Source organism: Bombyx mandarina, chromosome 11 (assembly GCF_030267445.1).
Source record: "Bombyx mandarina strain Sakado chromosome 11, ASM3026744v2".
NCBI lineage: Eukaryota > Metazoa > Arthropoda > Insecta > Lepidoptera > Bombycidae > Bombyx > Bombyx mandarina.
The window spans coordinates 16,768,103-16,794,401 of record NC_143218.1 but is presented as its reverse complement, the minus strand read 5'-3'; the positions used below and the strand labels follow the sequence as shown (position 1 = coordinate 16,794,401).

General features: G+C 36.2%; 1 protein-coding gene across 3 annotated transcripts in view; it reads left to right on the top strand.

Moving 5' to 3' along the window:
• The window catches only part of LOC114243325 (uncharacterized), a 90,506-nt gene that overhangs the window by 30,897 nt on the left and 33,310 nt on the right, over positions 1-26,299 (top strand). For all 3 annotated transcript variants that reach the window (XM_089731101.1, XM_028174780.2, XM_089731102.1), the window contains exons 2-3: positions 18,532-18,590; positions 19,174-19,676. In XM_089731101.1, the coding sequence (XP_089587227.1) occupies positions 18,532-18,590; positions 19,174-19,676 (562 nt within the window). The remainder of the gene's footprint in view (positions 1-18,531; positions 18,591-19,173; positions 19,677-26,299) is intronic.

Sequence of the window (26,299 nt, the reverse complement as noted above, 5' to 3'; positions counted from 1 at the left end):
TTCTTTATCTTGTCCATTCTTGTCACTTCATTACATCCAATTATATCGACACTAATTAATTCTAGGATAAACGGTAACTTATTCACAAAATTAGTAGCGGACCTAGTGACATTGACTATGTCAGTTTCCAAGAAATAAAGATGTGGATAAATAATTCAATTCTCAATCTGTGTGTTTTTCTCATTAAATGTTTTAGATACAGGATGCAGTTAAAGTAACTGAATATCCAATATTTTAAGCTAAACATATTTTGAGCGATGTTTTAATTTTTTTCTTTGTCATTCATGGTTTAAAATAAATTTATTTATCATTTTAAACACGGTCATGAATCCGAATTCGCCCATATGCTTCAATACGGCTGGTATCATTCACGTGACGCACGTGACTGCGTATCATCACAAAATCTACTAGCATATTCATTCATATCCATAAAAAAACCTAAAATTTCAATTTTTTTCTCACAATCGTTCAAATTGCAACTACGGTTATACAAAATAAGAAAGAAAGACACATTCTAACAGTTCACTTTGAATACTCTAGGTACTTACAATAGTACCCGCTTACATAATAAAACAAGTATCTGGTTGGCCTTCAGCGTATACAATACAGGAACTGGACCGAGAGGAATCGATATAAAACTATGTCGGAATAAGGATGTGCAGTGATAAAATCGATTTTCCTTACCGCATCCTCGAACTTGAACCGTTATCGATAATTGTCAATAACATTGACGATACGAGCAAGTATTACAGGATATTTACTGTATAATTGCATACTATCGTTGTTAAGTCGCGTTCATGGACATTAAACATACATGAAGCAGCTCAATTCGCAGTTCGAAGCTAGTTCTTGAAACTGAAACCCTTTTCACTAAATAACATATTTCATCCCTTTCATTTAGCTGGCTGATAGGTCATATCCACGCCATAACAATTAATGTTGATTGTAATAGAATATCTGTTCTTTGTCTGATCTGATCTATATCTGTTGACATTAGAATAAAATGGATTCATCTAATTATTTTTTTTTTTTTTATTGCTTAGATGGGTGGACGAGCTCACAGTCCACCTGGTGTTAGGTGGTTACTGGAGCCCATAGACATCTACAACGTAAATGCGCCACCCACCTCGAGATATAAGTTCTAAGGTCTCAGTATAGTTAGAACGGCTACCCCACCCTTCACGGCGGAAATAGGCGGACCTACCCGTGCGGACTCCCAAGAGGTCCTACCACCAGTGAAAATTAATAGATAGACAGCTAGTTCCTAATTAGTAAAGTGACGTATCATAGATCTAGAATCTAGATACTAAATTACGTTCAAAGGAAGCACCTCACTAGAACAATCTCAGAGGTGCATTGAAATCCCTCGGTCTATTGTCATATCTTTCCTTCCATCCAAGACTAATGTTTTTCCGATATCCTTATATTTTAAAGTGCATTTCATTTCTCGAATGTACTTCGGGTTTTATGTATACCGTAAAAGGATAACTGAGAATTGTTAAAGATATTATCGGTATCCACGATCCATTTGTGGAATAGGTAAGGGGGTTTGATGACGCAAGGCAATTTATGTTTACTAGAGGTCCGGCAGTAGTCGAAATTCGACCATAATTAATTGGAATTGTAAGTTTGTACACTATTATGCTTGCATTTTATACTTCTATAATCACAAATTTCGCCAAGGCTACTACTCTATAAAAAAATATTTAAAATAATAAAAGACAAACAATATTTAATCTATTCTCAATTTGACCACAGACGTCAAGAACAAAAGTTTGACAATAAATAGTATGCATGCGTGTGTGCGTCAAATACATGGTATGTAGGGTGTGTAATGTTTTCTTTATTGATTTAATGTATCTTTTATGCATTATTTAAAAAAATATTAGCATTGTGTACTTCTTCTCTATATTCTCTATAAGTGTGGAAAATTTCATACTCCTCCGTCCGCGCAATTTTCGTAAAAAGGGATACAAAGTTTTTGCTTCACGTATTAATATATAGATAAAGACCAATGCAGTTACTTTATCCGTAAATCAGTGCTCATAACGAGCCAATCAAGAGGTTACTTAGTACTTTTTAATTGCTATAGTTTGTCTAGTTGCTGTAGTGAGTCCACAGCCCGGATGTCAAGTGGGTCATAGACATAATAACATTAATGCCTTAACATTTAAAGCCGAGGTCTCGATTTTATAGATAACTCCTATACAAACCTTTGAGTCAGTATTTATGTTATACCTTTTAGGTAAATTTAATAATATCAATGATCTGAACTTCAATTTCCTTCAAAGACCTTTTTAGTGTCTCGCTACGTTGGTTCTTGTGTTAGTAGGACTTTTGGTTGGGTTTGAGACACTGATATTGTAAGTGCTATGGGATTCGAATTGTGCTCTCTATCAGAGTTTTTGTTAAAGATATTTGGCCTTTAGGTAGGTACTGTTTGTATTTCCAGTTCCTACTACACAGAAGTAAAACCTTTTTTTAGGAAAGATATTGTTATATTATTATGACTAGTACATAAAAAATGAATTTTGAAAATTATGGAATCCGGTACGAAAAAAGATGGGGCTATACTACGATTATTAACAGATAAAGGAAAGAGCTAGAAGTAAAGAGATATTAGAATTCAGACCAGTAACTTCGAGTAACTACACACCCTCATGACCTTATCACCTAAAACGTATGCTTAAATTAAATTTTATTAAAATATCTACTACTGCGCTTGGTATAGAGTTTTATCTGTATAACATTGCAATATTAACTGGAATATCTATGTAACACGAATATTAAAAACCCAATCTACAAAACCAGTACTTAATGGAAATATACAATACTTAATAATATGTTTCGTTTAATAGCCTATCAACGTAACCAAATTAGGTTGGAGACACTAACTGAAGACTTGTTGTTAACCAGTTGCAGAGGTAAACTCCATTTATTAGAACCGTTTATGGAAATCTTGATTATAATTTAAAACCGATATTATTAGTACTTTAAGGTTGTAATCGTGCAGTACTTAGTAAAGATTAGCATATAAATGAGACTATTTTGTAGGTTTACAGATTTTAATATGGAAAATTAAATGGAATGGCTTTTTATAACTAGAGTATTTACCGTTCTCTGTGTTTGGGTGTTTAGTATAAAATAGCTGTTTATTCAATTGCATTCACTAACCAGTTAACAGCTGCTAGATTATAAGATTCTACTGAAACAGAAAGCAATAATGTAGTAAATGTAAATTGGACATTTAATTAGTTTTTAAATAAAACAAGCTTGATAAAATGTAGCCCAATTTAAACACATGTTTCCTATATATGAGAACCCGAATTCAGCTTTTAGTATGTACTAGAGGTCCCGCAGTAGTCGAAATTAGACTATAATTAATTGGAATTGTATAATAAGTTTGTATTGTAGACTATTATGATTGTATTTTATACTTCTATAATCACAAATTTCGCCAAGGCTTCTCTGTCAAAAAATATTAATAAAGACAAACAATATTTAATCTATTCTCATTTGACCATAGACGTCAAGAACAAAAGTTTGACAATAAATAGTATGCATGTGTGTGTGCGTCAAAAACATGGTATGTAGTGTTTGTAATGTTTTCTTTATTGATTTATTGTATCTTTTACGCATTATTTAAAAAAAATATTAGCCTTGTGCACTTCTTCTCTATATTCTCTATAAGTGTGGAAAATTTCAAACTCCTCCGTCCGCACAATTTTCGTAAAAAGGGATACAATTTTTTTGCTTCACGTCTTAATATATAGATGTATATAAGCCATCTATTGCTCTATTTTCAATGTCAACAAAGTCACCAAAAATAAAAACGTATAAAAGTCGAAACCAGCGAATAGTTTTACACCAGTTACACAACGTTGACTTTGATTGACAGTTGAGAAACCGATATTTCAGTAAAACGGATATCTAAACTTGACACATGCCACTTTGAGTTGACCGAAATCGAAAACCAAAATTGTCGTCTAATAACAAAGCCACTAAATGCTTGCGTCAAAAAAAGAAAAAAACTTCGAAAAGATGACGATTTTTACAATAAGAACTCGAAGGCCGCTTCCCTTGAGACCTTAGAACTTATATCTCAAGGTGTGTGGCGCATTTACGCTGTAGATGTCTATGGGCACCAGTAACCACTTAACACCAGGTGGGCTGTGAGCTCGTCCAAATATCTAAGCAATAAAAATTTTTTTAAAAAAGAACCCTAAATGCCAACAACTCGTACAGTTTCAACTCAACCGTACGAACAAAGCATGCATATAAATACCAACAAAGAAGCTTGTTTGTAGCTTCTACTGGTGGTAGGACCTCTTGTGAGTCCGCGCCGGTAGGTACCACCAGCCTGCCTATTTCTGCCGTGAAGCAGTAATGCGTTTCGGTCTGAAGGGTAGGGCAGCCGTTGTAACTGTACTTGAGACCTTAGAACTTATATCTCAAGGTGGGTGGCGCATTCACGTTGTAGATGTCCATGGGCTCCAGTAACCACTTAACACCAGATGGGCTGTGAGCTCGTCCACCTACCGAAGCAATAAAAAAAAAAGGTTGCCAGATTTTATTTGTCTACGTTAACATTAAGAATATTAGTGTTACTAAGAGACAGTTCGCCTACTATTAATCATAAAACACTTAATAAAAGTGAAACCGAAATATCATTAGTGCTTATGAGACGTCTATACATGGTGCAAAACAACTCGGGTAAAAAAAACCACATAGCCAACTCAAAAAAAATTAAGAACTCGATTGAAATCGACGATAATTTGATAACAAACAATAAACAATTGAATTTACTCCAGCTTAAGTGGCGGAAGCGTTGCTTTCTCGGCTAAATGCCACAGTTTGAAGTCATTGAACTTTGCTTAGGCTCGTCCTATTGTAAGATCAGGTATATTAGATGAATACTCAGATAATAAATGTGAGTAAAACGTTTGTATGGTAAATCGGTCGATCACGCTCGTTTTTAAATCAACTACTTCTAATTGGACGTCGTGTCTGACGAATTTCGAGTTTACGTTCAAAATTGTTATTACATTAATACGTCAATCTGTTTCCTTCATAAATTCGCTTATATAATCAAAGTTCAACAAAATACAGTTCTTCCCGTAATAAAAAAAAACTAGTAAGGCGTAAAAATATACAGCGTATGCAGAAATTAGGTCTTACAAACATTGAACTTTTTGCTGTTCATTATGACGACGAACGTAACTTCTCGTAATAGATAACTACTACACACGGATTTAAAAGAAAAAAAAATCTAATAATAGTTCGTGTGTCTGGTTTTAATAAAGAAATGATAGAGTAGACTCTTCACTAATAGTTTACGATTATTCTTAAACTAGATTATTCTGCACGTGCGTGATGTGAAGAATTTATTTAGTTACTAGCGGACCCGGCGAACTTTGTTCCGCCACACTGTTTGTTTTAAACACGTCAACTTCAAAATTCTACGATAATTAACCATAGAATATATTACGTTTAGCTGTCAGTTGCGTTTTGTTATTCCATATCAGTTGCGTTTTGTTATTCCATATCAGTTGCGTTTTGTTATATCACGTTTTATGTCACGTCCCACGGGAACGTGATAAAAAGTATCCTATGTCCTTCTCCTGGTTCTAAGCTACCTCCTCACCAATTTTCAGTCAAATCAGTTCAGCCATTCTTGAGTTATAAATATAGTTACACTATTTACACGACTTTCTTATATATATATAGATATATACACACCTAAGAATGGTTATTTTCAGGAATTTAAACATAGAATTTGTCACGGAAGCGAATTACGTCACAGTTATATCTTTAACTTCATTATAATTCATGTAGAAACATTGAACTCAGAATCAACGCTTACCACGAAAAGTTTGATCTCATCTCGTAATTCTCTAAAACTTTCTAGGTCGGCTATTCATTTACTTTTTTGGGTGGTTATATTCATAAGGTTCAAAGTACTTACATAATTGATTTCGTCAAAATCGGTTTTAGTGACTTAAGCGTGAAAACGTAATACACAAACACTTTTTTATTAATCGTTTTACGTATTTCATTATCTTACATGTCCATTTCTCAACATCTAAGAGTATAAAAAGTAAATTAAATAATATATATTTAAACTTCGATATATTTTTCTGCAATATCCGATTTTAGTGAAAAGAAGCTTGCATTCTGCTCCAAATTAATATTATCCAAAAATCTCCAAATTAATAATTAGCATCATAAATTCCGGACAATTGAGCGAAAAAAAAAGATGATTCAAAAAATCGCCAGTGCTATTCCTTTTCCTTTGTGACCCCCATTCTATTTTAATTCTATTTATTTTTCTGTTTTATTAGACGTATTTAAGAGAACTAATTCACAGTATCGTTCGTGTTAAAACAGCCAATTATTATTAAATGTAAACGAAGAATATTATAATTAAAAAAAAAAAAGACTAGAAATAAATACTTCCCGCAATTCGATAGTATTGTTCCGCGAAACCCACACATCGAACGAACTAATACCTCGTTATTCCACATCAGAGTGGCCCGGCTCGGATCATTTGCAACTGGGTCAGTTTTATTCGCGACATTGTATAGTTTTCCGCTGTCAGCATTTGTCGAGAGCCCGGCCCGACTTTCCGACGGGAATGAATGAACGGATTCTATTTCAGAAGCAACGCCGCTCCGTGTTTTACTGAAAACTTTCGGTAGGTAGGTACACTAAAAAAGTTATCTGTGCCGATTTTGGTTATGGCGACTAAAAAAAACTATTATGAGAGTAAATATGTGCTCAATTTTTTTTTATTGCTTAGATGGGTGGACGAGCTCACAGCCCACCTGATGTTAAGTGGTTACTGGAGCCCATAGACATCTGCAACGTAAAATGCGCCACCCACCTTGAGATATAAGTTCTAAGGTCTCAGTATAGTTACAACGGCTGCCCCACCCTTCAAACCGAAACGTATTACTGCTTCACGGCAGAAATAGGCAGCAGAGTGGTACCTACCCGTTCGGACTCCTCCTAACACCAGTAATTACGCAAATAAAACAAACTCAAAGAGTCAAAAAACTCACCTATATATTTAAAGAAGAATTAACACTGATAGCGCAAGAAGACACACATAGACGGCCAATATTTTCTTTGAGGCTATTTAATGCGAGCCCAGTATTGAAAGGCATTGTTGTAGTTTCGACTTTCAGTTTCTGATGTCCGTTCTTGTGACTTTCGGGTGTAGTTTAGACTCTGCTAACCATTGAGCTGGCCACATTAGGCCGCAAGATAACTTATCCGCATGATACACACGGTAACACGTCTTGAGCTTGGATTGAACTGAATGCGGTATTATCCCTATTAATTAATTGTTTTTTTTTTACGTTGGAGAATCGAATTTCGGATTCCGTCAACACGCAAAGCGCTAACGCGTCCGTTTTGTAGGGCCCTGTGCCGAACATTGGATCAATGACTTAGAGCAATTTATATTTAAAAAATAATTTTATTTATCAGCAATGTTTGTTCTCATAGCACTACCGTAATCAGTATCGGGTATACATATGTACGTATTTAATAAAACGACATCCCAATGATCATACCTAATTATAAGCTCTTAAAATATTTATCCAAAAAAAAATTGGTTTCTATGATTGATAGGGCTACATTCCTTTAAGATTGAATTTAAATATGACTTGACAATTAATTCTGTTGTTGAAAGCATCGTGAAATCCAAAAAATAACGTACAAGATGTCAATATCAAGTCACTTAATACTTATATAATTCAATTATCATCTATTCGTAATACAAATGGACTTGTTTTTAAAAGATCGGCACCAGTTTTATATATTTCTACTGCTAATAAATTCATGGTTTTTTTTATTGCTTCGGTAGGTGGACGAGCTCACAGCCCACCTGGTGTTAAGTGGTTACTGGAGCCCATAGACATCTACGACGTAAATGCGCCACCCACCTTGAGATATCAGTTCTAAGGTCTCAGTATAGTTACAACGGCTGCCCCACCCGTCAAACTGAAACGCATTACTGCTTCACGGCAGAAATAGGCGGAGTGGTGGTACCTACCCGTGCGGACTCACAAGAGGTCCTACCACCAGTAAATTCGTGGTTCTATGTCAAAGAGATAGCAGTTTTGATAGTGTGGTGCGGTGAATTCTCAGATGCGTCACGAAACAAAAACTCACTGACCGGCAGCAGTTCTTATGTAAGTACCTGCGAAAGCTACAGTATGTTTTGTTACTGAGGTTTTCACCACATATCTCCATTTAATATTGAAAAAAACAACCCAGATGTTTTATCGACAAGCCAGACGAACGTAGTAAAATGTAATGCATATATTTAAAACATCACTTAAGAATTTAGTGTTAAACTATAAACCTAGTTCGCCTAGGAAACGTTGATCTGAATGTTTATTTACGTACGACTTATAAAGTGTGCTTCACACATGATTCGCGATGTTTATAATTTTTTTCAGTGTTTATTTTAGCGGTTTAAATTCTGTGTTAAGACAGTTTAAATATTACAGGAGAGAGTGGATATGACTTGAAATAGACAGAGCACTATCCAAGCTTCTATTTTTTTCTTCTCTAAATAAGCTCAAATTGGAAATACCACATTAGAGTACCAAGTCATCACTCCTTGATTCAATACAGGGGCTTAATGTTTAATCTTTATTTTATTGCTAGATGGTCGGACGAGCTCAAAGCCCACCTGGTGTTAAGTGGTTACTGGAGACCATAGACATCTACAACGTAAATGCGCCACCCACCTTGAGATATAACTTCTGAGGTCTCAGTGTAGTTACAACAGTTGCTCCACCCTTCAAACCGAAACGCATTACTGCTTCACGGCAGAAATAGGCAGGGTAGTAGTATCTACGCGGACTCACAAGAGGTCCTTCTACCTACATATATTATATATATTATATTTTATACTTTGGAATATTTATACAAATAAATTAAATATAAAATAGGACAAATTGGTTGACGAGCAAACATACCATTACTACTAGCATTGTAGAAATACTTATTACTTGTTTTGATTACATGCGGGCAGACGCTTAGCTATGCCCCTGGCATTGCTGATGCCCTTGAGCGACACTGACTATATATCATTAGGGAGGTCGGTTGTTCGTCTCCACTCAAAGTCAATAAACAAAACTTAATATTATACGAATGCTTTATGATATTTTTCTTTGATGTTTTCTAAAGCTAATATTGATTTTCAAAAGTTCAAAACTAACTTACTTTTATTATAGAGCATCAGAGCCACTTAAAACAAATGAGATTTGTTCGAAAATATTCGATTCTTTGTACTTAAGAATATTTCAAAAGTTAGTTTCTTATTTAATGCCATTACACGATTAAAACTAATGCATTCCTTGAATTAGATCACGATTGAACTTGCTAAAATATATACAAATTTATAGGAGTTCTCAAATATCTACGACTGCCCTACCCTTCAGACCGAAACGCATTACTGCTTCACGGCAGAAATAGGCAGGGCGGTGGTACCTACCCGCGCGGACTCACAAGAGGTCATACCACCAATAAATCGGGTAATATTAAACACCATATCGCAATAAACCAATAGTTTTAAGATCTTAGTTTATTTAAGATCTTCCTAATCCAAATGTCTCTAATATATGTCTTCCATACACAGAAACAGTTGTATCATCTATATATTAATACGTGAAGCAAAAACTTTGTACCCATTTTTACGAAAATTACGCGGACGGAGGAGAATGAAATTTGCCACACTTATAGAGAATATAGAGAAGAAGTGCAAAATGCTAATATTTTTTTTAAATAATGCATAAAAAAATAATTAAAAAAAATTAAAAAATATTACGCACACTATCATATACTTGACACACGCACGCATGCATACTATTTGTTTATTGTCAAACTTTTCTTATTGCTTATAATCTGTAATCAAATGGAAAATAGATTAAATATTGTTTTGTCTTTATTAATATTTGTCTAAAGTATAGTCTTGGCAAAATCTCTGATTATAGGAAGTATAATAATAGTCTTTAATAATGGAATCATAATAGTGTGCAAACTTATAATTTCAATTTATTAATTAGTCAAATTTTGACTACCGGGGAGCCACTAGCTCTATGTAAAGTAGCCCGGGGTAAATTATAAATTATAATAAGCCCATCCATTTTTACTGGTGGTAGGACCTCTTGTGAGTCCGTCCTTCCTTCTCTTGTCCGTTCCTTCAAGCCGAAAAGCATCACTGATTCGTACTAAGAAATAGACAAGATACTGGTACCACCCCGAGCGGACTAAAAAAATACAACTACCAGTAATTACACATACATAATCTTATACAATACTCTATAGAAATATTGTTACGCAAAAAAATATAGATAAAAATAATAATAAATCTATTAAAAACAGGAATCTTATAAATTAGTAGTGTCACTCGAGATGACGTAAGACTTTTATGAAGATATCCCATACACCCAAACCATAAAAAGCCTCCAGGAAAACAGTACTCTTTCTTGGACTGTCATGTCTCATTTTTAAATGAGATTCTAAAATGCAATTAGTAGCGATTCAGCCTAGCGCTTGATAAGCGAATCATTTAGAACAAATCATTACGGATAATTCGATCTAAATTTCAATGAGATATACAACTGAAAATGGATTTACTGTGTGAATACGTCAATTAATTTATCAATGAAGCCCTTTAACATACACGTGACATGTAGGTAGCGAGTGACGTCATCGTGGAAAACGCACGCTCAACCTAATTAATATCTGTAACGTGCCTTCATACGAATTTCTAATTAAATCTAACTTAAAAGCAATTTCGTGTCGCATTTTAATGTTAGCGAAACGTTTCTCTGTTTTTTTTTTGTCAAGCAAATTTAAACTTTACCATCCAGACGCAAGGATAGCCTTAGTAATACCGATACTAATAGTAGAATATTCTTATATGGATCAAAAAACGCTTTGTAATTGTTATTATTAATGGTTACGTATTAGAGTGAAAAAAGAACAATCTGATAGTGAATTTTGGTTTACCGTGTTAAAATTTATGTCATGAAAGTATCATCTCTAATAGTGAGCAAGAGAGAAGAAAAAACTGCGCAAACGTATGACGTCATCTGTGGGCAAAATACTTGTCGTTTATCTTCGTTCTTAATTCTACATTATTTGGATTACAGCACAATAATCAGCCACATATAACGTTGCGATCAGTCTATACAATACAACTGACAAACTGACTGAAAAGTTTTGAAGGGGGTCAAAATCACGGTCAAAGATTCCGGTACATACAATATTTATTTATTTTATTTATTTATTTATTTGGGAAACAAACAGTACAATACAAACATATAATATTTAAAAAAATATAGCTAAAACAATAACCAAAGATGTTTCCACAATCAAAATCACATATAAGTAGAAGTTGAACAAGAGAAATTTAGAAATTTAAATTACAATAAAACAAAAGCAACACAATATGCACATATTATTTTATACATCAACTATACTACTTATCGGGCTAAATCACCTTATAAATGTTTTAAAATAGCTTTTCTATATGCTACAAGTGACAAGCAAAAGATTTCAGCATTAGAGAACTTAGCATCATACAACCTACAAGATCTACGGACAAAAGGACAAATATACCATAATACGTACGAACCTAATAAAAGCGTATTAAAAAAAAGACGTGTGGTACTCGGAGACTGCCGCGGTAAAGCTATTGCATAGCATTTTTTATCAACTTATGCAATTATAAATCGACAATAATAATTTAATATTAAAACAACAATAAAATAAAATCCGGCGAGAAACTCAGTGGGCTAACTTTCAATGAATCTGCTACATTGTGAGTATTCCATTTTGACCGCGCACTCACTAGAGGGCGCTACATGGGATAGAGACACGCCTTTGGATGCTAGTTCTAACTCTCATTCGCCCAAAATCAACGGGTTAGCTAGTTTATTTATTTTTAATGCCACTCCAATAACTGAATGAGTAGAAGGAGTAGTAATAAAATTCTTCGACTAAGCGATAGAAAATGGCACGCCCAACGAATTGTAATGTGATATACTTTTCTATTTTACAATTCCGTTTGTCGCCAATAGATGGCGTTTGACGCAAAAGCTGAATCGCGCTATCGTTGTGTTACCCACGAAATTATGTCACATATTTTAATAGTACATAAATCGGTGTTTAGACTTCTTACTTTAAACACTACACAAGCGCAACGTGTGAATGTGTTGAACGCGAGCTACATGGTAGGCGGAGTGAGGGGTGGAAGGTTTTTTTCGTTACGGAATTTCACGATTCCGCTCTCAAGCCGCGCTCAAGGCCCGCGATGAAATCTATGCAATAGCTTAAAAATATGTTATTTCTTGTACGTTATTAAAAAGTTAAGTCGTACACTGTGTGCATTACTAATAAAAATCTTACATTACGGACGTTTTTTCCCGGTTAGGGTACCCCTCCGCATCGTCCCATAAGGAACTTCGTCCCAAAAATAATTAGAAGGTCAATTTATGAAAACAGGTATATTAGGATGGCAAAATAATCGTGCGCTTGTCGATAAGATTTTCAACTAGGGCGGGAGACATAGTAATTCACGTAATCTCTTAGTATCGATGCAGGGAACCGTTCCTATCTGGTCGGCCGATTGGAGTCAAAAATATAACAACCGCCCGATTTCGAAGGCTCGGACTAATATAATTTCGAGTCACGAGCCGAATTTCTAATCTACAATCGAGCTATTTCCTAATCGCGCACCGTAATCGCAAACTAAACACAGTTAGGGCCCGACAATCTCGTCAAATTGCATGTAACTAAGCCAGATATAAGATTTCGTCATTCGCAACACGTCTTAATTGGAGGGCGTAATCCGAAGGGTTGAGTTTCAGATTCGATGACTCGTTTTGTTTTCGTTAATTATTTTCGAAAGTAAACCTTAAAATTATTGATGGTTTAAGGTTATTTTCTTTCTTTCCGGAGATTGGAGGATTAGGTTTGGCACCACTACTCCACATGTGGGCTGTGGTGTAGCATTTGGAGTATCGACGATCCCACAACACAACCGCGCTGCCCAATTTTAATTTAAAATAAATCGAATCGGGCGAACAAGATTCCTTTGTCGTATCACTCTTGTTAGAACGGTCGTGTTCGTCATTCAGCATCATTACTGTGGGCAGATGTTATGCGCCTCATCAGCAATCGCCACTCTTCCCGATTTGTGGTTAGCCTGGTACACTCATGCAAACAGCCGCCAACTGCCGACTTTACTGGTGGTAGGGCCTCTTGTGTGTGTGGCAGGTACCACCACCCTGCCTATTTCTGCCGTGAAGCAGTAATGCGTTTCGGTTTGAAGGGTGGGGCAGCCGTTGTAACTATACTTGAGACCTTAGAACTTATATCTAAAGGTGGGTGGCGCATTTACGTCGTAGATGTCCATGGGCTCCAGTAACCACTTAACACCAGGTGGGCTGTGAGCTTGTCCAACCATCTAAGCAACAAAAAAAAACTTGATCTGATCGATCCATTGCATGGTAACCTTCCAAGAACAAGATAAAAATTCACAAATCTGAATCACATCCATGATCCCTGAAAGCTTATAACAGTGATCCTTCCCACGAACAATTACGTATTCATGAGACCTCGTCTCCTAGAACTCCTGCTGTGTGATTCGAGATTGAAATTGATTACTTAAGAGCGGGTCTCTGTAGATAACGACACGTGTCGATTGAATATAGAGCGTCGGATCGACTATGGTGCATTGTACAATGCTTTCCTTAGATCTCGGCGTTTCGGGGTGGTTTCATTGTCGTAATATTAATACAGCTTTCGATTTCAGCGTGTCGTAGATATAATTCAAACCATTTTTGTAGGGCTTAATCTCGCATTTTTTTCTCGTCATCCTTGTCGTGAAGATCAAAGGCGAAATCAAACAAACTGCTAATCCTCAAGACAATAATGTTTTGTGTGAAACTAAAAAAAAAAAAAAAGTATTAGAATAATAGACGGTATTGAGGACAATATTCAAATATCGACAGATTACAGTTTAATGGTCCGTGAAAAAGAAAAATGGAAAGTATTCGAAATGTCGCAAATAATATCACGTCTTTACCTATGAAGCTACCTGGTAAGGCTGGTATTATTTTTAAAATTCTTTTCTTTTTTTTTTTGAGATATGTGTCTCCATATTTTTTTACGTAAGAATTATATTCTTAAAATTCTATTTGCATTTCATTTGTTTATTGAATAGTGTTTAGTTTCACTACATTTAGGTATATCTTTTTCATAAATATGGACAAGATAGCAATACGAGTAATAGTGGAATACTTGTTCCGTAGCAGTAGCAATTCCGCACAAACCGCTCACAACATTTATGACTTGCACGGAGTGAACACTACAAACGAATACACGTCATTTCGGATCCTCCCGATCCCCTAGCGGTGCTTTTAGGTAACCCAAGTACCGGTCACCGTTCTCGTCGAAGCCGGCGCTTGCGACGAAGGGCTCGGCAATTAAATTAACCCACAAAGACAGCCCACTGAGTTTCTCGCTGGATCTTCTCAGTGGGTCGCGCTTCCGATCCGCTGGTAGATTCTGCGAAGCACTTCTCTTGCTAGGATTAGCGTTAGCAACGTCGTCAGGGATTGAGCCCCATGAGCTCACCCACTTGTCAGGCTACGCTTACATAGCCTATTAGCTTAGGTGTAAGAAAAAAAAGAAACGGAACATTCGCGTTAGCAATATTTGTGTGCTACAAAATACAATCTATAATTTATTAACCTTTTGACTGACATGTGGTGCACTGAAGTAATTATGTCGATTTCTGATACTAAGGCGCCGGAATATCTACTTGACTCTGGTAAAGACGAACCCGAAGTCACTGAGAATCTTTCTGAGAATGAATCTATTGCTAAGAAACCTAAGAGACTAAAACAATTAAAAGAAAGAAAAAGTCAATGTTAGGTAATCCAGGCACCTTAGTAAAAGAAATAGACATAGTTAATTAAATATAATATTATTATTGATCGCGTACTAAATTCATATTTTACAAGCTTACAATCCATCTGGTCTTTAATGGTTAATGGAATTAATGGACATCACAGGCCTAATTACTACCTTGGCTCGTGTGATCGAAATTTAACATTACCCATTTATATTTAACGGCTGTAAGGACTGTACTACCTACCGAGTCGAAACTCATAAATATTAGAACGAATTAATATTGAACGATTGGCTTCGAGAATGAGATAGTAAAGTAGTTAGGTACTACTTTATAATTACTAGTGGCCCCGCAGTAGTCGAAATTCGACTATAATTAATTGGAATTGTAAGTTTGTACATTATTATGATTGTATTTTTTACTTCTATAATCACAAATTTCGCCAAAGCTATACTATAAAAAATATTAATAAAGACACACAATATTTAATCTATTCTCAATTTGACCACAGATGTCAAGAACAAAATTTTTACAATAAATAGTATGCATGCGTGTGTGCGTCAAATACATGATATGTAGTGTGTGTAATGTTTTCTTTATTGATTTAATGTATCTTTTATGCATTATTTAAAAAAATATTAGCATTGTGCACTTCTTCTCTATATTCTCTATAAGTGTGGAAATTTTCATACTCCTTCGTCCGCGCAATTTTCGTAAAAAGGGATACGAAGTTTTTGCTTCACGTATTAATATATAGATTAACACAAAAATTGCGTGGTCTACCAAAAATCAGCGAAGCTCCAAAATAACGTGACGTCAATTATTAATTTATATAATCATTACCATCAAAGGTTCGTCAAAGCGTCAAAACGTAAACAAACTCGATCATTTAACTGCGTATATTTCTGTCTGCTTCCAAACGGGCCCTGTGAGCCGTTTGAAAACGTTTTAAAACAAATATTTAATTTTCGTTTCTTATAATTCGATGGTGTACTCTTTCGATGAAGCCTCGTGTGAATTTCGATGGCAGTTCTATATTTATTTTGGCTGTGTGCGTCGAATGATTTCAAATGTTCACTTATAATTACGTTTTATTTCTCTGTATTTGTTTTTTTTCTTATTGACGTAAATTGTGTGTTGATGTAATATATTTTTTTTATCTTTTAAAGATCTATAGATAGACAAATTCACAGACCGCTTGGTGTTCACGATTGACTCTCATGGTGAAAAAAAAAAATCAAATTCGCAAAATTATAATTTGCGTAATTACTAGTGGTAAGACGTCTTTTAAGTCCGCAAGGGTAGCTACCACCGCCCTGCTTATATCTGCCGTGAAGCTCTAATGCGATTCAGTTTGAAGGGTGGGGTAGCCGTTATACTGTAAAATCTGAGGCCTTAGAACTCATGTCTCAAGGTGAGTAGCGGCATTTAAGTTGTAGATATCTATGGGCTCCGGTAACCACTTAACACCATGTGAGCCGTGAACTCGACCACCCACCTAAGCAATAAAAAAAAAAATAAAAAAAAAAAGTGTGTGTGTCCGCTCCGACGCACGACTGGAGTTTACTGGATATAAAAAATTAAACGAAACAATACGAGAAATAGTTCTATATTACGACAACACGATACACAACAGATTATTAACAAATTAACGAGACACAAAACAAACGACTAACAAATATATGAAAATACAATAATGAGAGAAACGCGCGATCAGTACGAGGCTTTGTGGCGGACTGCCGGCGCAGCAGCCCGGCGTCACCTGCGATAACGCGGCCGCGCGTTGGCTCCTGATTGGCGCGCGCACGCATCACGCAATCAGGAGCCAATCAGGCGCATAACGCATTTCGTGTGACATGCTAGGCGCATAACGCATTTCGTGTGACATGCTAGTACGATTTTGGTCCCCATAATTTTCATACCCCGGGCCTATATATGTAAATCGATTCTAAAGGAGTAAACTCCAAAAAATAAAACAATACTGTTGTATACAACTGAAAATCGGAACGCATGACTGCAAAAAACATAATCAATTTGCGATATTAATGAAAACAAATCCTTTTCAAGACTTGTAAATGAAATGCTTATTAATATAGTTAATATTATAGATATTAATAAGTGTTTTCAACAACAAGCTATGAAAACTACTTTTATAGCTTCATCTCGCTTTATTTTTATTCTTAATTAATTATTTAACTATTCGGATACTTCACAGTTTTCGTGGTCACAGAAAACGACCAGTCGAAAAAAAAAAAGGTCAAACTAAATCGCTTTACCTAATTATGTTTATTTTCAATTAGTTTTAGTTATGTTTACGACTTTCAAAGGTCCACACAGCGTGAAACGAAACGTATATTATTATGCACATTTTTTATATTATCTGTGCACTTTTCACTCACTCACGACTTTGGCGCCTATTTTTAATTTTCAAATTTTTTTACTTAACTATTATTATTGTCGGACTAAAAAGAAAATATAACATCACTTCCACAAACCGACTTATTATTTGTCCCGAGCGTGGACGACAACTCACGAAAACAAAGAAAATACCAGAAAATGTATTATTAATATTCCAGAAATAATCACCATTAAATATTACGAACAACATTTAAAGTGTCGAATACCTTATACAACAATTTAAGAACGGTTGTAAGAAAAATGGCGATCGGTCTCAGGAATCAGGGTCGCAAACTATTCCAATCTCAAAAGTTTCATCCACCATTTTTCATTCCACTGGGATCGTCTTTGTGTCAACCATTTCTAAGGTTAATATTGAGTAAGACTTGATCGATCGTGAACCGTGCTGACCCACTGGGCAATACCAGTTTTGTTTGGTTTAACTTTACTTATCGTTCGCTTAGTAGTGCAGAAATTTCTGCTACTTCTACAACGAGACAATACTCTGATTGCGTCATTGCCCTTGTAGGCAGACGAACATACGGCCCACCTGATGGTGAGTGGTTACCGTCGCCCATGGACTTCAGCAATGCCAGGGGCAGAGCCAAGCCGCTGCCTACCGCTTAATACTCTCCACAAGCCTCGTTTGTAGAAGGACATGTCATAGCGCTCGGGAAACACCGTGGAGGGGAGCTCATTCCATAGCCGGATGGTACGTGGCAAAAAAGATCTCTGGAAACGCACTGTGGATCTCTACTCAACAGCTTTTTTCATGGGAATTGTTTCAAGGTGTTGTAAAGTTCGCGTTGGAGTTATCAAAATTGTCTTTAGCGGGTATTGCGATATAGACTGCGTTAGCATCATTTTCTGTTAAATATTAAAACTATTTCGAAAAAATTGTAGGCCAAGCGACATAATTCTCCCCATGGCAATGTCGATGTCCATGAGCAACAGTGACCACTTATTTAACATCAGGTGGACCAAATGCCAAAATTTTTATAAACACGTAATTATAAGACTACATGCCAAATTTCAATATTAAGGATAATTTGCGCAAAATAATTTGGTTAAGTAATAATTATTTTCAACACAATGAATGTACATACTAACAGCAGCAACTTTGCTTTTAATTTTTATGGATTAAGGATAATTAAAAGAAATCACAACAACTAATCTTCTTAATTCTTTTTCAGGTACACTTTATTTTCTATACTACTCTTCCATAGAGCAATTTCCAGTTACTTGTCTGGTGGTAAGAATATATTTCATATTTTTTACTGTGTTTAATTGTTATGTACTGTATTGTAATTTTATTGTTGTAAATAAACTATATGGTTCAATTCTTCTCTGATCTGTTTGATCAGCATCTAATGACTTTAATGCTGAGCAAAGGCAAATTTGGAAACTTGTTTTTTCTCGCCTCGTATGAGAAAAACTCTCAAATGTAAAAATAGTACAACTCGCAAAAACCGAAGAAAATATCTATAAAAATATTTATCTACTGTGTGACCTGAAAATAAAAGGATTTCATACATGCAGTTATATTTGTACGTAGTATGTAGTCTGGTAACTGGCCAACTTCAGATTACAATTGATACACAATAATACACCGAAATCATGAAAGGTTTTTGTCTTGAAGATAATAATATGTGTATTTGTGCGACAATCCACATAAAGTTTGAATAAATTTTGATATAATTTTCAATAATTCAATACACAAAAGCTTGGAACATAATATTTGGAGACAGTTTCAACCAAATATGTTGAAAAAAAAAAAGCCAGTTTTTGTAAGATAATAAAATTTTCAATTAGCCGATGACGTACTTCATTTACAGGTTACAACTTACTGAGGCTGGACCAATTACCGTCCGATATACCGACAACCGTAGCACCCGACGGCTTTCCGGCTCCAAATTTCGCAAATCAATCCGTCACAATACCAATAAGCGACATCATCGAAATCGGGGACTATCTACCAACCCCGTTTATTATCAACGCAGTGATCAAATTAGACGAACTAACAGCGACGTGCTTATTCCAGTTCAAGAATAACGCTGATCACACGTACTTCAGTTTATGTATGGAGCCCGCCAGCGAGTCTCTAGTGAGATTTATCTTCAACGGCCTCGATACGAGCCCTATAGAAACCGTAGTGAAAGTAGACAAAGATTCATGGACAAAATACACTTTTGAAATCGATCGCACCTCGTTGACCACTCGTTTGGACTGTATACTCTTATTTAAGCAGAGCACCGAGAGACCTACTATGGATGTTTTATTCGAACCGGATTCGACGTTGGTTTTGGGACAGTCGCCTTACAGTGAAAAGAATTTTATGGTAAGTTTTATATAATCGGTGATGTGTTTTTCTTTGAACTAGGAATCCCTCTACTATGAAAACCAAAGGCTGACGCTTAAAGAAAAAGATACATATATATAACATCCAGATAAGGAGCAAACAAATGTGTTCGTCACGCGAATGATTGGCCAATATGGAAATGGATCTCAGAACCTTCAGCCAAACCTTCATTGCGATAACTATTGCGCCAACAAATCAGTCATTGCTCTCCACTGCTTGTTTAGAATTATTACACTGGCAACAAAGTTGGTAGATTGTGTGTAAGTTTCCTACCCTTCTACGTATATAAGACCTTGGTCTGATCCCCGCAGCACCACACCGTGGCTATTTAGGACTCAATTATAAATCGTCACCTACTGATTCGGGGTAGAAATAACTGAGAATGAGCATTTTTTTGTTCGAGCTCACAATTCATTTGGCCACAACTAAATATGCAGTTATTTTTTTATTTTTTATTGCTTAGATGGGTGGACTATCTCACAACCCACCTGGTGTTAAGTGGTTACTGGAGCCCATAGACATCTACAACGTTAATGCACCACCCACCTGGAGATACAAGTTCTAAGATCTCAAGTTACAACGGCTGCTCGACCCTTCAAACCGAAACGCATTACTGCTTCACGGCAGAAACAGGCAGGATGTTGGTACCTACCCGCGCGGACTTACAAGAGGTCCTACCACCAGTAAAAATTGTTTATAAAATTACACAATGTTTTCCGTGCCGTCGGATTTTGGTTTCTCGAGCCCCACCCGACAAGGTTTTGATAACTCATAAGAGAAAAAAAATTAATAATTTTTGTTCTAAACAAAAAAAAACAATCTAATCCATTTTTACGCCATCTAAATTCTCCCGTTGTAAATCCAACGACTCCGCGGAGACACCTTAATATTAACTTTGTAACTTAATGAACGTTTAATGCAGCACAGCGGTACAAACAAAACATGTGTTACCAAATTTATCGTTTAGACAAACAGCCATTTTGCATTGTAATATAATTGCAGTTTTAGTTCACTTTGAATTTATTTATGAAGATTAGGATTAAATGCGTTTCGGCTGAATTGTTATTATTATCTATATAAATAAAAATGAATTGCTGTTCGTTAGTCTCGCTAAAACATGAGTATGGCCGGACCAATTTGACTAATTTTGGTCTTAAATTATTTGTGGAAGTCCAGAGAAGGTTTGAAAGGTAGATAAATATGAAAATGCTCGGAATTAAATAAAAATAACAATTTCGTTTTTTCTTTGATGTATCCCTCGTCGGATGGACTCCTTTTGTTTGTTTTAAGTTTATTTTATATAAAAGTTTAGGTCTTTTATTTATCGATTGAGGCACTACGAAGTCTGCTGGTCAGATAATTTGTTAATAAATTTATTTAGAATGTTTTGGACTAGGTTAGGCTCCATTGAGGGGATCGCGATGTGTGGCATTATAAAACGACGCGCTTGGATCCAGATCCGGCAGCGGATGCATTCCCTAAGCAGCTGCCCTTAAGCTATTGGATCTTCTTCGGAGATGTTAAGGCAGCTATTAGAAAATCCCACAAACCTGAAAACGGATCGGGTAACATACTATACTGCTCTGTAGATATAGACGGTAGATATCCCTGTCTCTGTCTATCTCCTTTTACCTCGAATTACTAGACGAGCTATAATACACTTGCTGTTAAAATGGTAAGAGCCCATAATCATCACAATGCAAATATCGCCACCCACCTTGAGGCGTATGATAAGGTCGTTATATCATTTGAACTGTTGGCACTTAGTTGGAGATGTCTCTTGACAGAGTATGGTCATTACCGACCATTGACGACACTTCAGCAATATCTGGACCACATAGAGCGCTGCCTACCGTCAAACTTTATTACACTTCTCAAACATCGTTGAGACACATGCAATTGAGGCTTGCGAATACCGAAGGCGAGAGAAAATAAAAATATATCCGTACAAAAGTCTTATCGCTAATATCTTCAACAATCATGAAAGTCACTAAACTTTTAAATATCAATGGTCGGCTTTTATTTGTGATATCGGCTCCTCGAAAGCGCCCACAAATAAGAAAAGGATCTTGTGAAAGGCAAAATTGAATTCACCTTTATCCAACGACTTTATAGAATCGAAACCGGCTTGAGACGGATACGAGTATAGTAGCAGCCGAACAGACGTTAAAATTTTCTAGAACATTCCGAAAAATGTTTTCGAGTATTTGAAGATTTATATCTAAAATAGGTGTTTTTGTTATTTATTTCCTAGATGGGTATTTTTTTTCCTGTCTATGGTGATAGCCTTGAGAGGCTATTTCAGCTTCAGCCTATCGTGTAGGTGAGCTCTCGGGGCTCAAACCGGAAGTGTTGCTAACATTGGCTCTTGCAAAAGCAGTGCTTCGCAGAATCGGAAACGCGATTCACTGAGAAGACCCGGCGAGAAACTCAACCCATAGGGATAGTTAAGCCCATAGGAGTTAATTTACTCGGTGAGCTCTTCGTTGGAAGCGACGGGTTCGGCGTGGACGGTGACCGGTGCTTAAGGTACATAAAAGTCCCATTAATGGATCAGGGGGATCCGTAATTACGTGTTTAGGTTGACTAGCGTTTATCATTCGGTTCACAGGATCGGTTATACCAAGTCACGAGGTATATGGGGCACATAGTGATGACGTCATTATACTTTGAAGTCATCATGACCTAAAGAGAGAGACTCCAAGTGTACTAGAATCGCGCGATGCGATTTTGCCTAAGTTCAAATTGCCTTAAATTATTGTGCAAAATAGTTGTTCGATCTGAATTGAACTTCAACTTCCTGTGCTAAAGGGTTTTCTTTGTTGCCTTTGTAGGCAGACGAGCATGCGTACCCATTTGATGTTAAGTACTCACTGCCGTTCATCGACCTCTGCAATGTCAAGAGCACAGTCAAACCGCTGCTGCCTACTATGTTCAAACCGCTCGCAAAGCCGTACAGATAACTACTTAACACTAGCTGGGCTCCTTTATCAGTCTATTCAATAAACAAAAAGTATCAGGAAATGCTAACAACAATACCTTTTATAAGCTTAAATAGCCGAGTTGAATGTCCGCCTGAAATCAAATGGAGTATGTGATATATCGAATAAAAATTGACCACAGTTGCAATGGAATTTAGACTTTGTGTCTATAGCATCTAAGGTGACATTAATGTCCAAAAATACAACAGGCACATCATTGTGTTAGTACGCTCTTAGTAACTTAACCTAAGCATCAGCCCGTTGAGTTTCTCGCCGGATCTTCTCAGCTGGTCTCAGCTGGATTCATTCGCGAAGCAGCTGCTCTTGAGTTGTTAGGTCTCCCTTGGAGGCGCTCGGGTAGCTGTTAGCAAATCCCGCCTCTTCTGGCTGAGCCCTTGCTCGCCCACCTGCTCTTATGAATCTGAAAAGGCCTCTGGGCCACCAATAAGCCCTCAATCATAAAAAAAACGATCTTACTGCAAAAAAAATACAAAGTTTTTTGTTGCAAATGCCAATAAAACATAGTTTGTCCAAATCGATCGACTGTTGTTGTGTGAAAAGAAAAGATTTTTCTTTGTAAACTATATCAACATAGTTACGGTTTGTTCGTTCACCCATCCAAAACAAAAAGTTTGAAACCGATAGATCATGTAATTGTTGTTTTTACGAAGCGTCCCGCTTTGATGTAAGAACATACCGATTCCTTCAAAAATTCTTTGGCGTCTGAATTACCACGAGAATGCGAAGGTTCATAAACATTTTTTTTTTGTTTTTTGTTTTATTGTTTTGATGGTTGGAGAGCCCACAGCCCACCAGGTGTTAAATGATTACTGGAGCCCATAGACATATACAACGTAAATGCCGCCACCCACCTTAAGATGTGAGTTCTAAGGTCTCAGTATAGTTACAAGGGCTGCCTCACCCTTCAAACCGAAACGCATTACTGCTTCACGGCAGAAATAGGTAAGGCGGTGGTACCTACCCGTGCGGACTCACAAGAGGTCCTACCACCAGTAATTACGCAAATTATAATTTTCTGGGTTTTATTTTTATTACACGACTAGCGACCCGCCCTCGCTTCGCTTCGGAAATATTAAAACACACATGAAACCAAAAATATAAAAAAAAAAAAAAAAAAGTAGCCTATGTTCATCAGGGACAATGTCGGCTTCTAATGGAAAAAGAATTTTTCAAATCGGTCCAGTAGTTTCGGAGCCTATTCGAAACAAACAAACAAACAAATCTTTCCTCTTTATAATATTAGTATAGATGTTATTTCTTCACCGTGGAAGTCATTTGTTAAGTACGTATTTCATTAGAAAAATTGGTACACGCCTGCGAGATTCGAACACCGGTGCATCGCTAGATACGAATAATACACCGGACGTCTTGTCCTTTAAGCCACGACGACGAATATCTTCAATACTGTAATTATGAGATCGTTGTATTTACAACTAATGTTATTTGGACGTTCTTCACTTACGCTATAACGTGCGACTACGAAAATAGAGGAACATACCAGAAGCCAAAATATATCTCGACAAAAATAGGCAGAATCTTGGTGTCCGTCCACCACACGTAAAAGGGACCTCACATATTCTACTCACACTCGCACTAACGCAATGCAAAAGTTAAAAACTTCTCAGTCGTTTAAAGTCACGTACGTTCAACATAACCTCACAGAGAAGAGAAATTAAGGCGACCCGCACTCGGAAGGAAGGAAGTTGAGACAGAAAAACTTGGCGCCGTACCTGTCTGAACAATGAGCGCACAGCTACAAAGTTTCAACTGCTTTATCTTGGTACAAGTTGTGAAATGAAAGCGTAAAAATATTCCTATACTATAAATACACAAATCTTAGGAAATGGACAGATAATTATAAAATATTTCCCTTGTTTAAATTTTCACTACAGTATTTTCTGTTGTTAAAAAATCTACGATTTCTTAACCAAGACATGTATACGCCTTGTGTTTTTTTTTATTGCCCTTGTAGGCAGACGAGCACACGGCCCACCTATGGTGAGTGGTTACCTTCGCCCATGAACTTCAGCAATGCCAGGGGCTGGGCCAAACCGCTGCCTACCGTTAAATGGTATATTTAAAATCGTATTCCTGCTAAATATTTTGTTACCATGTTTGTTACCATGTTACCATGTTCTCGCCCACTGTTTGTAGGCTTACGCGATTACCAAAAGTATTAGTAAAAGTATTTTAAAATCATATTGTATTTGTTTTGTATTTAATTATCTGGCTTTAGTGTTAAATTTTTAGTTCCTAGACTGGTCGGTTTGTACTTCTACAAATAGGCAAAATCATGAACCAGGTAACACAATACCGCATTTGCCAAAGTTGTGCGAGTAATCTCCGTTACCACGATACGAAGTTATCTTATTTTCTAATTCAAACTATAATACGCTTTCGTTGGGCGAAATTTTATATAGATATCGCACTATTTTTGTGCGTGGTAAATGTCACACATCCAAACAAGCATTCTTAAAATTTATAAAATTACTTGTATTAATAAAATATATTTTTTTAACGTCATAAGTCTCTTTTCCTGGTATAAATGTCTTATTTTATCTTTCGAACCCCTAGAAAACGCAACATGTCTTGAAGTAAAAAGTTTATGACTTAAACCATCCAAGTGGCACTGAGGGACCAAACGGCGGTTCGCGAAGGATTTGAGTGCGGTATCGTGAGGCGGTCGGTTTCGTCCCAACCTTCTTTTTGAGGAGCTTTAAACAAAGCGAACAATTGATTTTATATACTTTCCCGCGATGCCTTTAAATGGCCATTGAAAGTTCAAAAGCTATGATTTAAGGCTTCGACGGTATTACCAAAACAAAAGTATTAGGGGGTTTCGATTTTTCTTTGTATTTTCCTTTTTCTTTTATTTTTGAATCGTTTGATTGTTGTTTAGCAAAGCTGTTTACGATTCGATTAATCTCGAATTTTTAATAAAATCCTCTGCATTTTTATGGACTTCGTAATAATTACTTTGGTTAGCCTTAACAATAACCTACCACGGCTTTGTGGCTTACACGTGCTTAATATAGATCAAAGAGTTTGGAATTAATTTAATTTTGAAATAATTTAGTTTCACTGCTATATATATCAATAAAATTGGAGTGTCTGTTTGTAATATTGAAATAGCCTCTTTTTACTACATGCATATGAATATATATACGGTACATACACCAAAATAACATTTTTAACAATTTTTGTCTGTCGGTCTGTCTGTCTGTTTGTTCCGGCTAATCTCTGGAACGGCTCGACCGATTTTGACGGGACTTTCACTGATAGGTAGCTGATGATATAAGAAGTAACTTAGGCTACTTTTTTTAGACTAGCTTCGCCCCGCGGTTTCACGCGGTACGACAACAACCGCGGGACTCAGCTATCAATAATAAAATGTAATGTTTCCGAAGCGAAGCGAGGGCACCCGCTAGTAATAAATAAGTAGCAATGTATCATCAGAATTGTTCGAACTAACAAATCTGTCGATTAAAGAATCACATTTTTTTTATTAGGGATTTTAGGACCTGGTAACTAAGACCTTTAAGTCATCTCTTATTTTAATTTATATTGTTATTTTTATGAAAATTGATGATATGGAGTGAA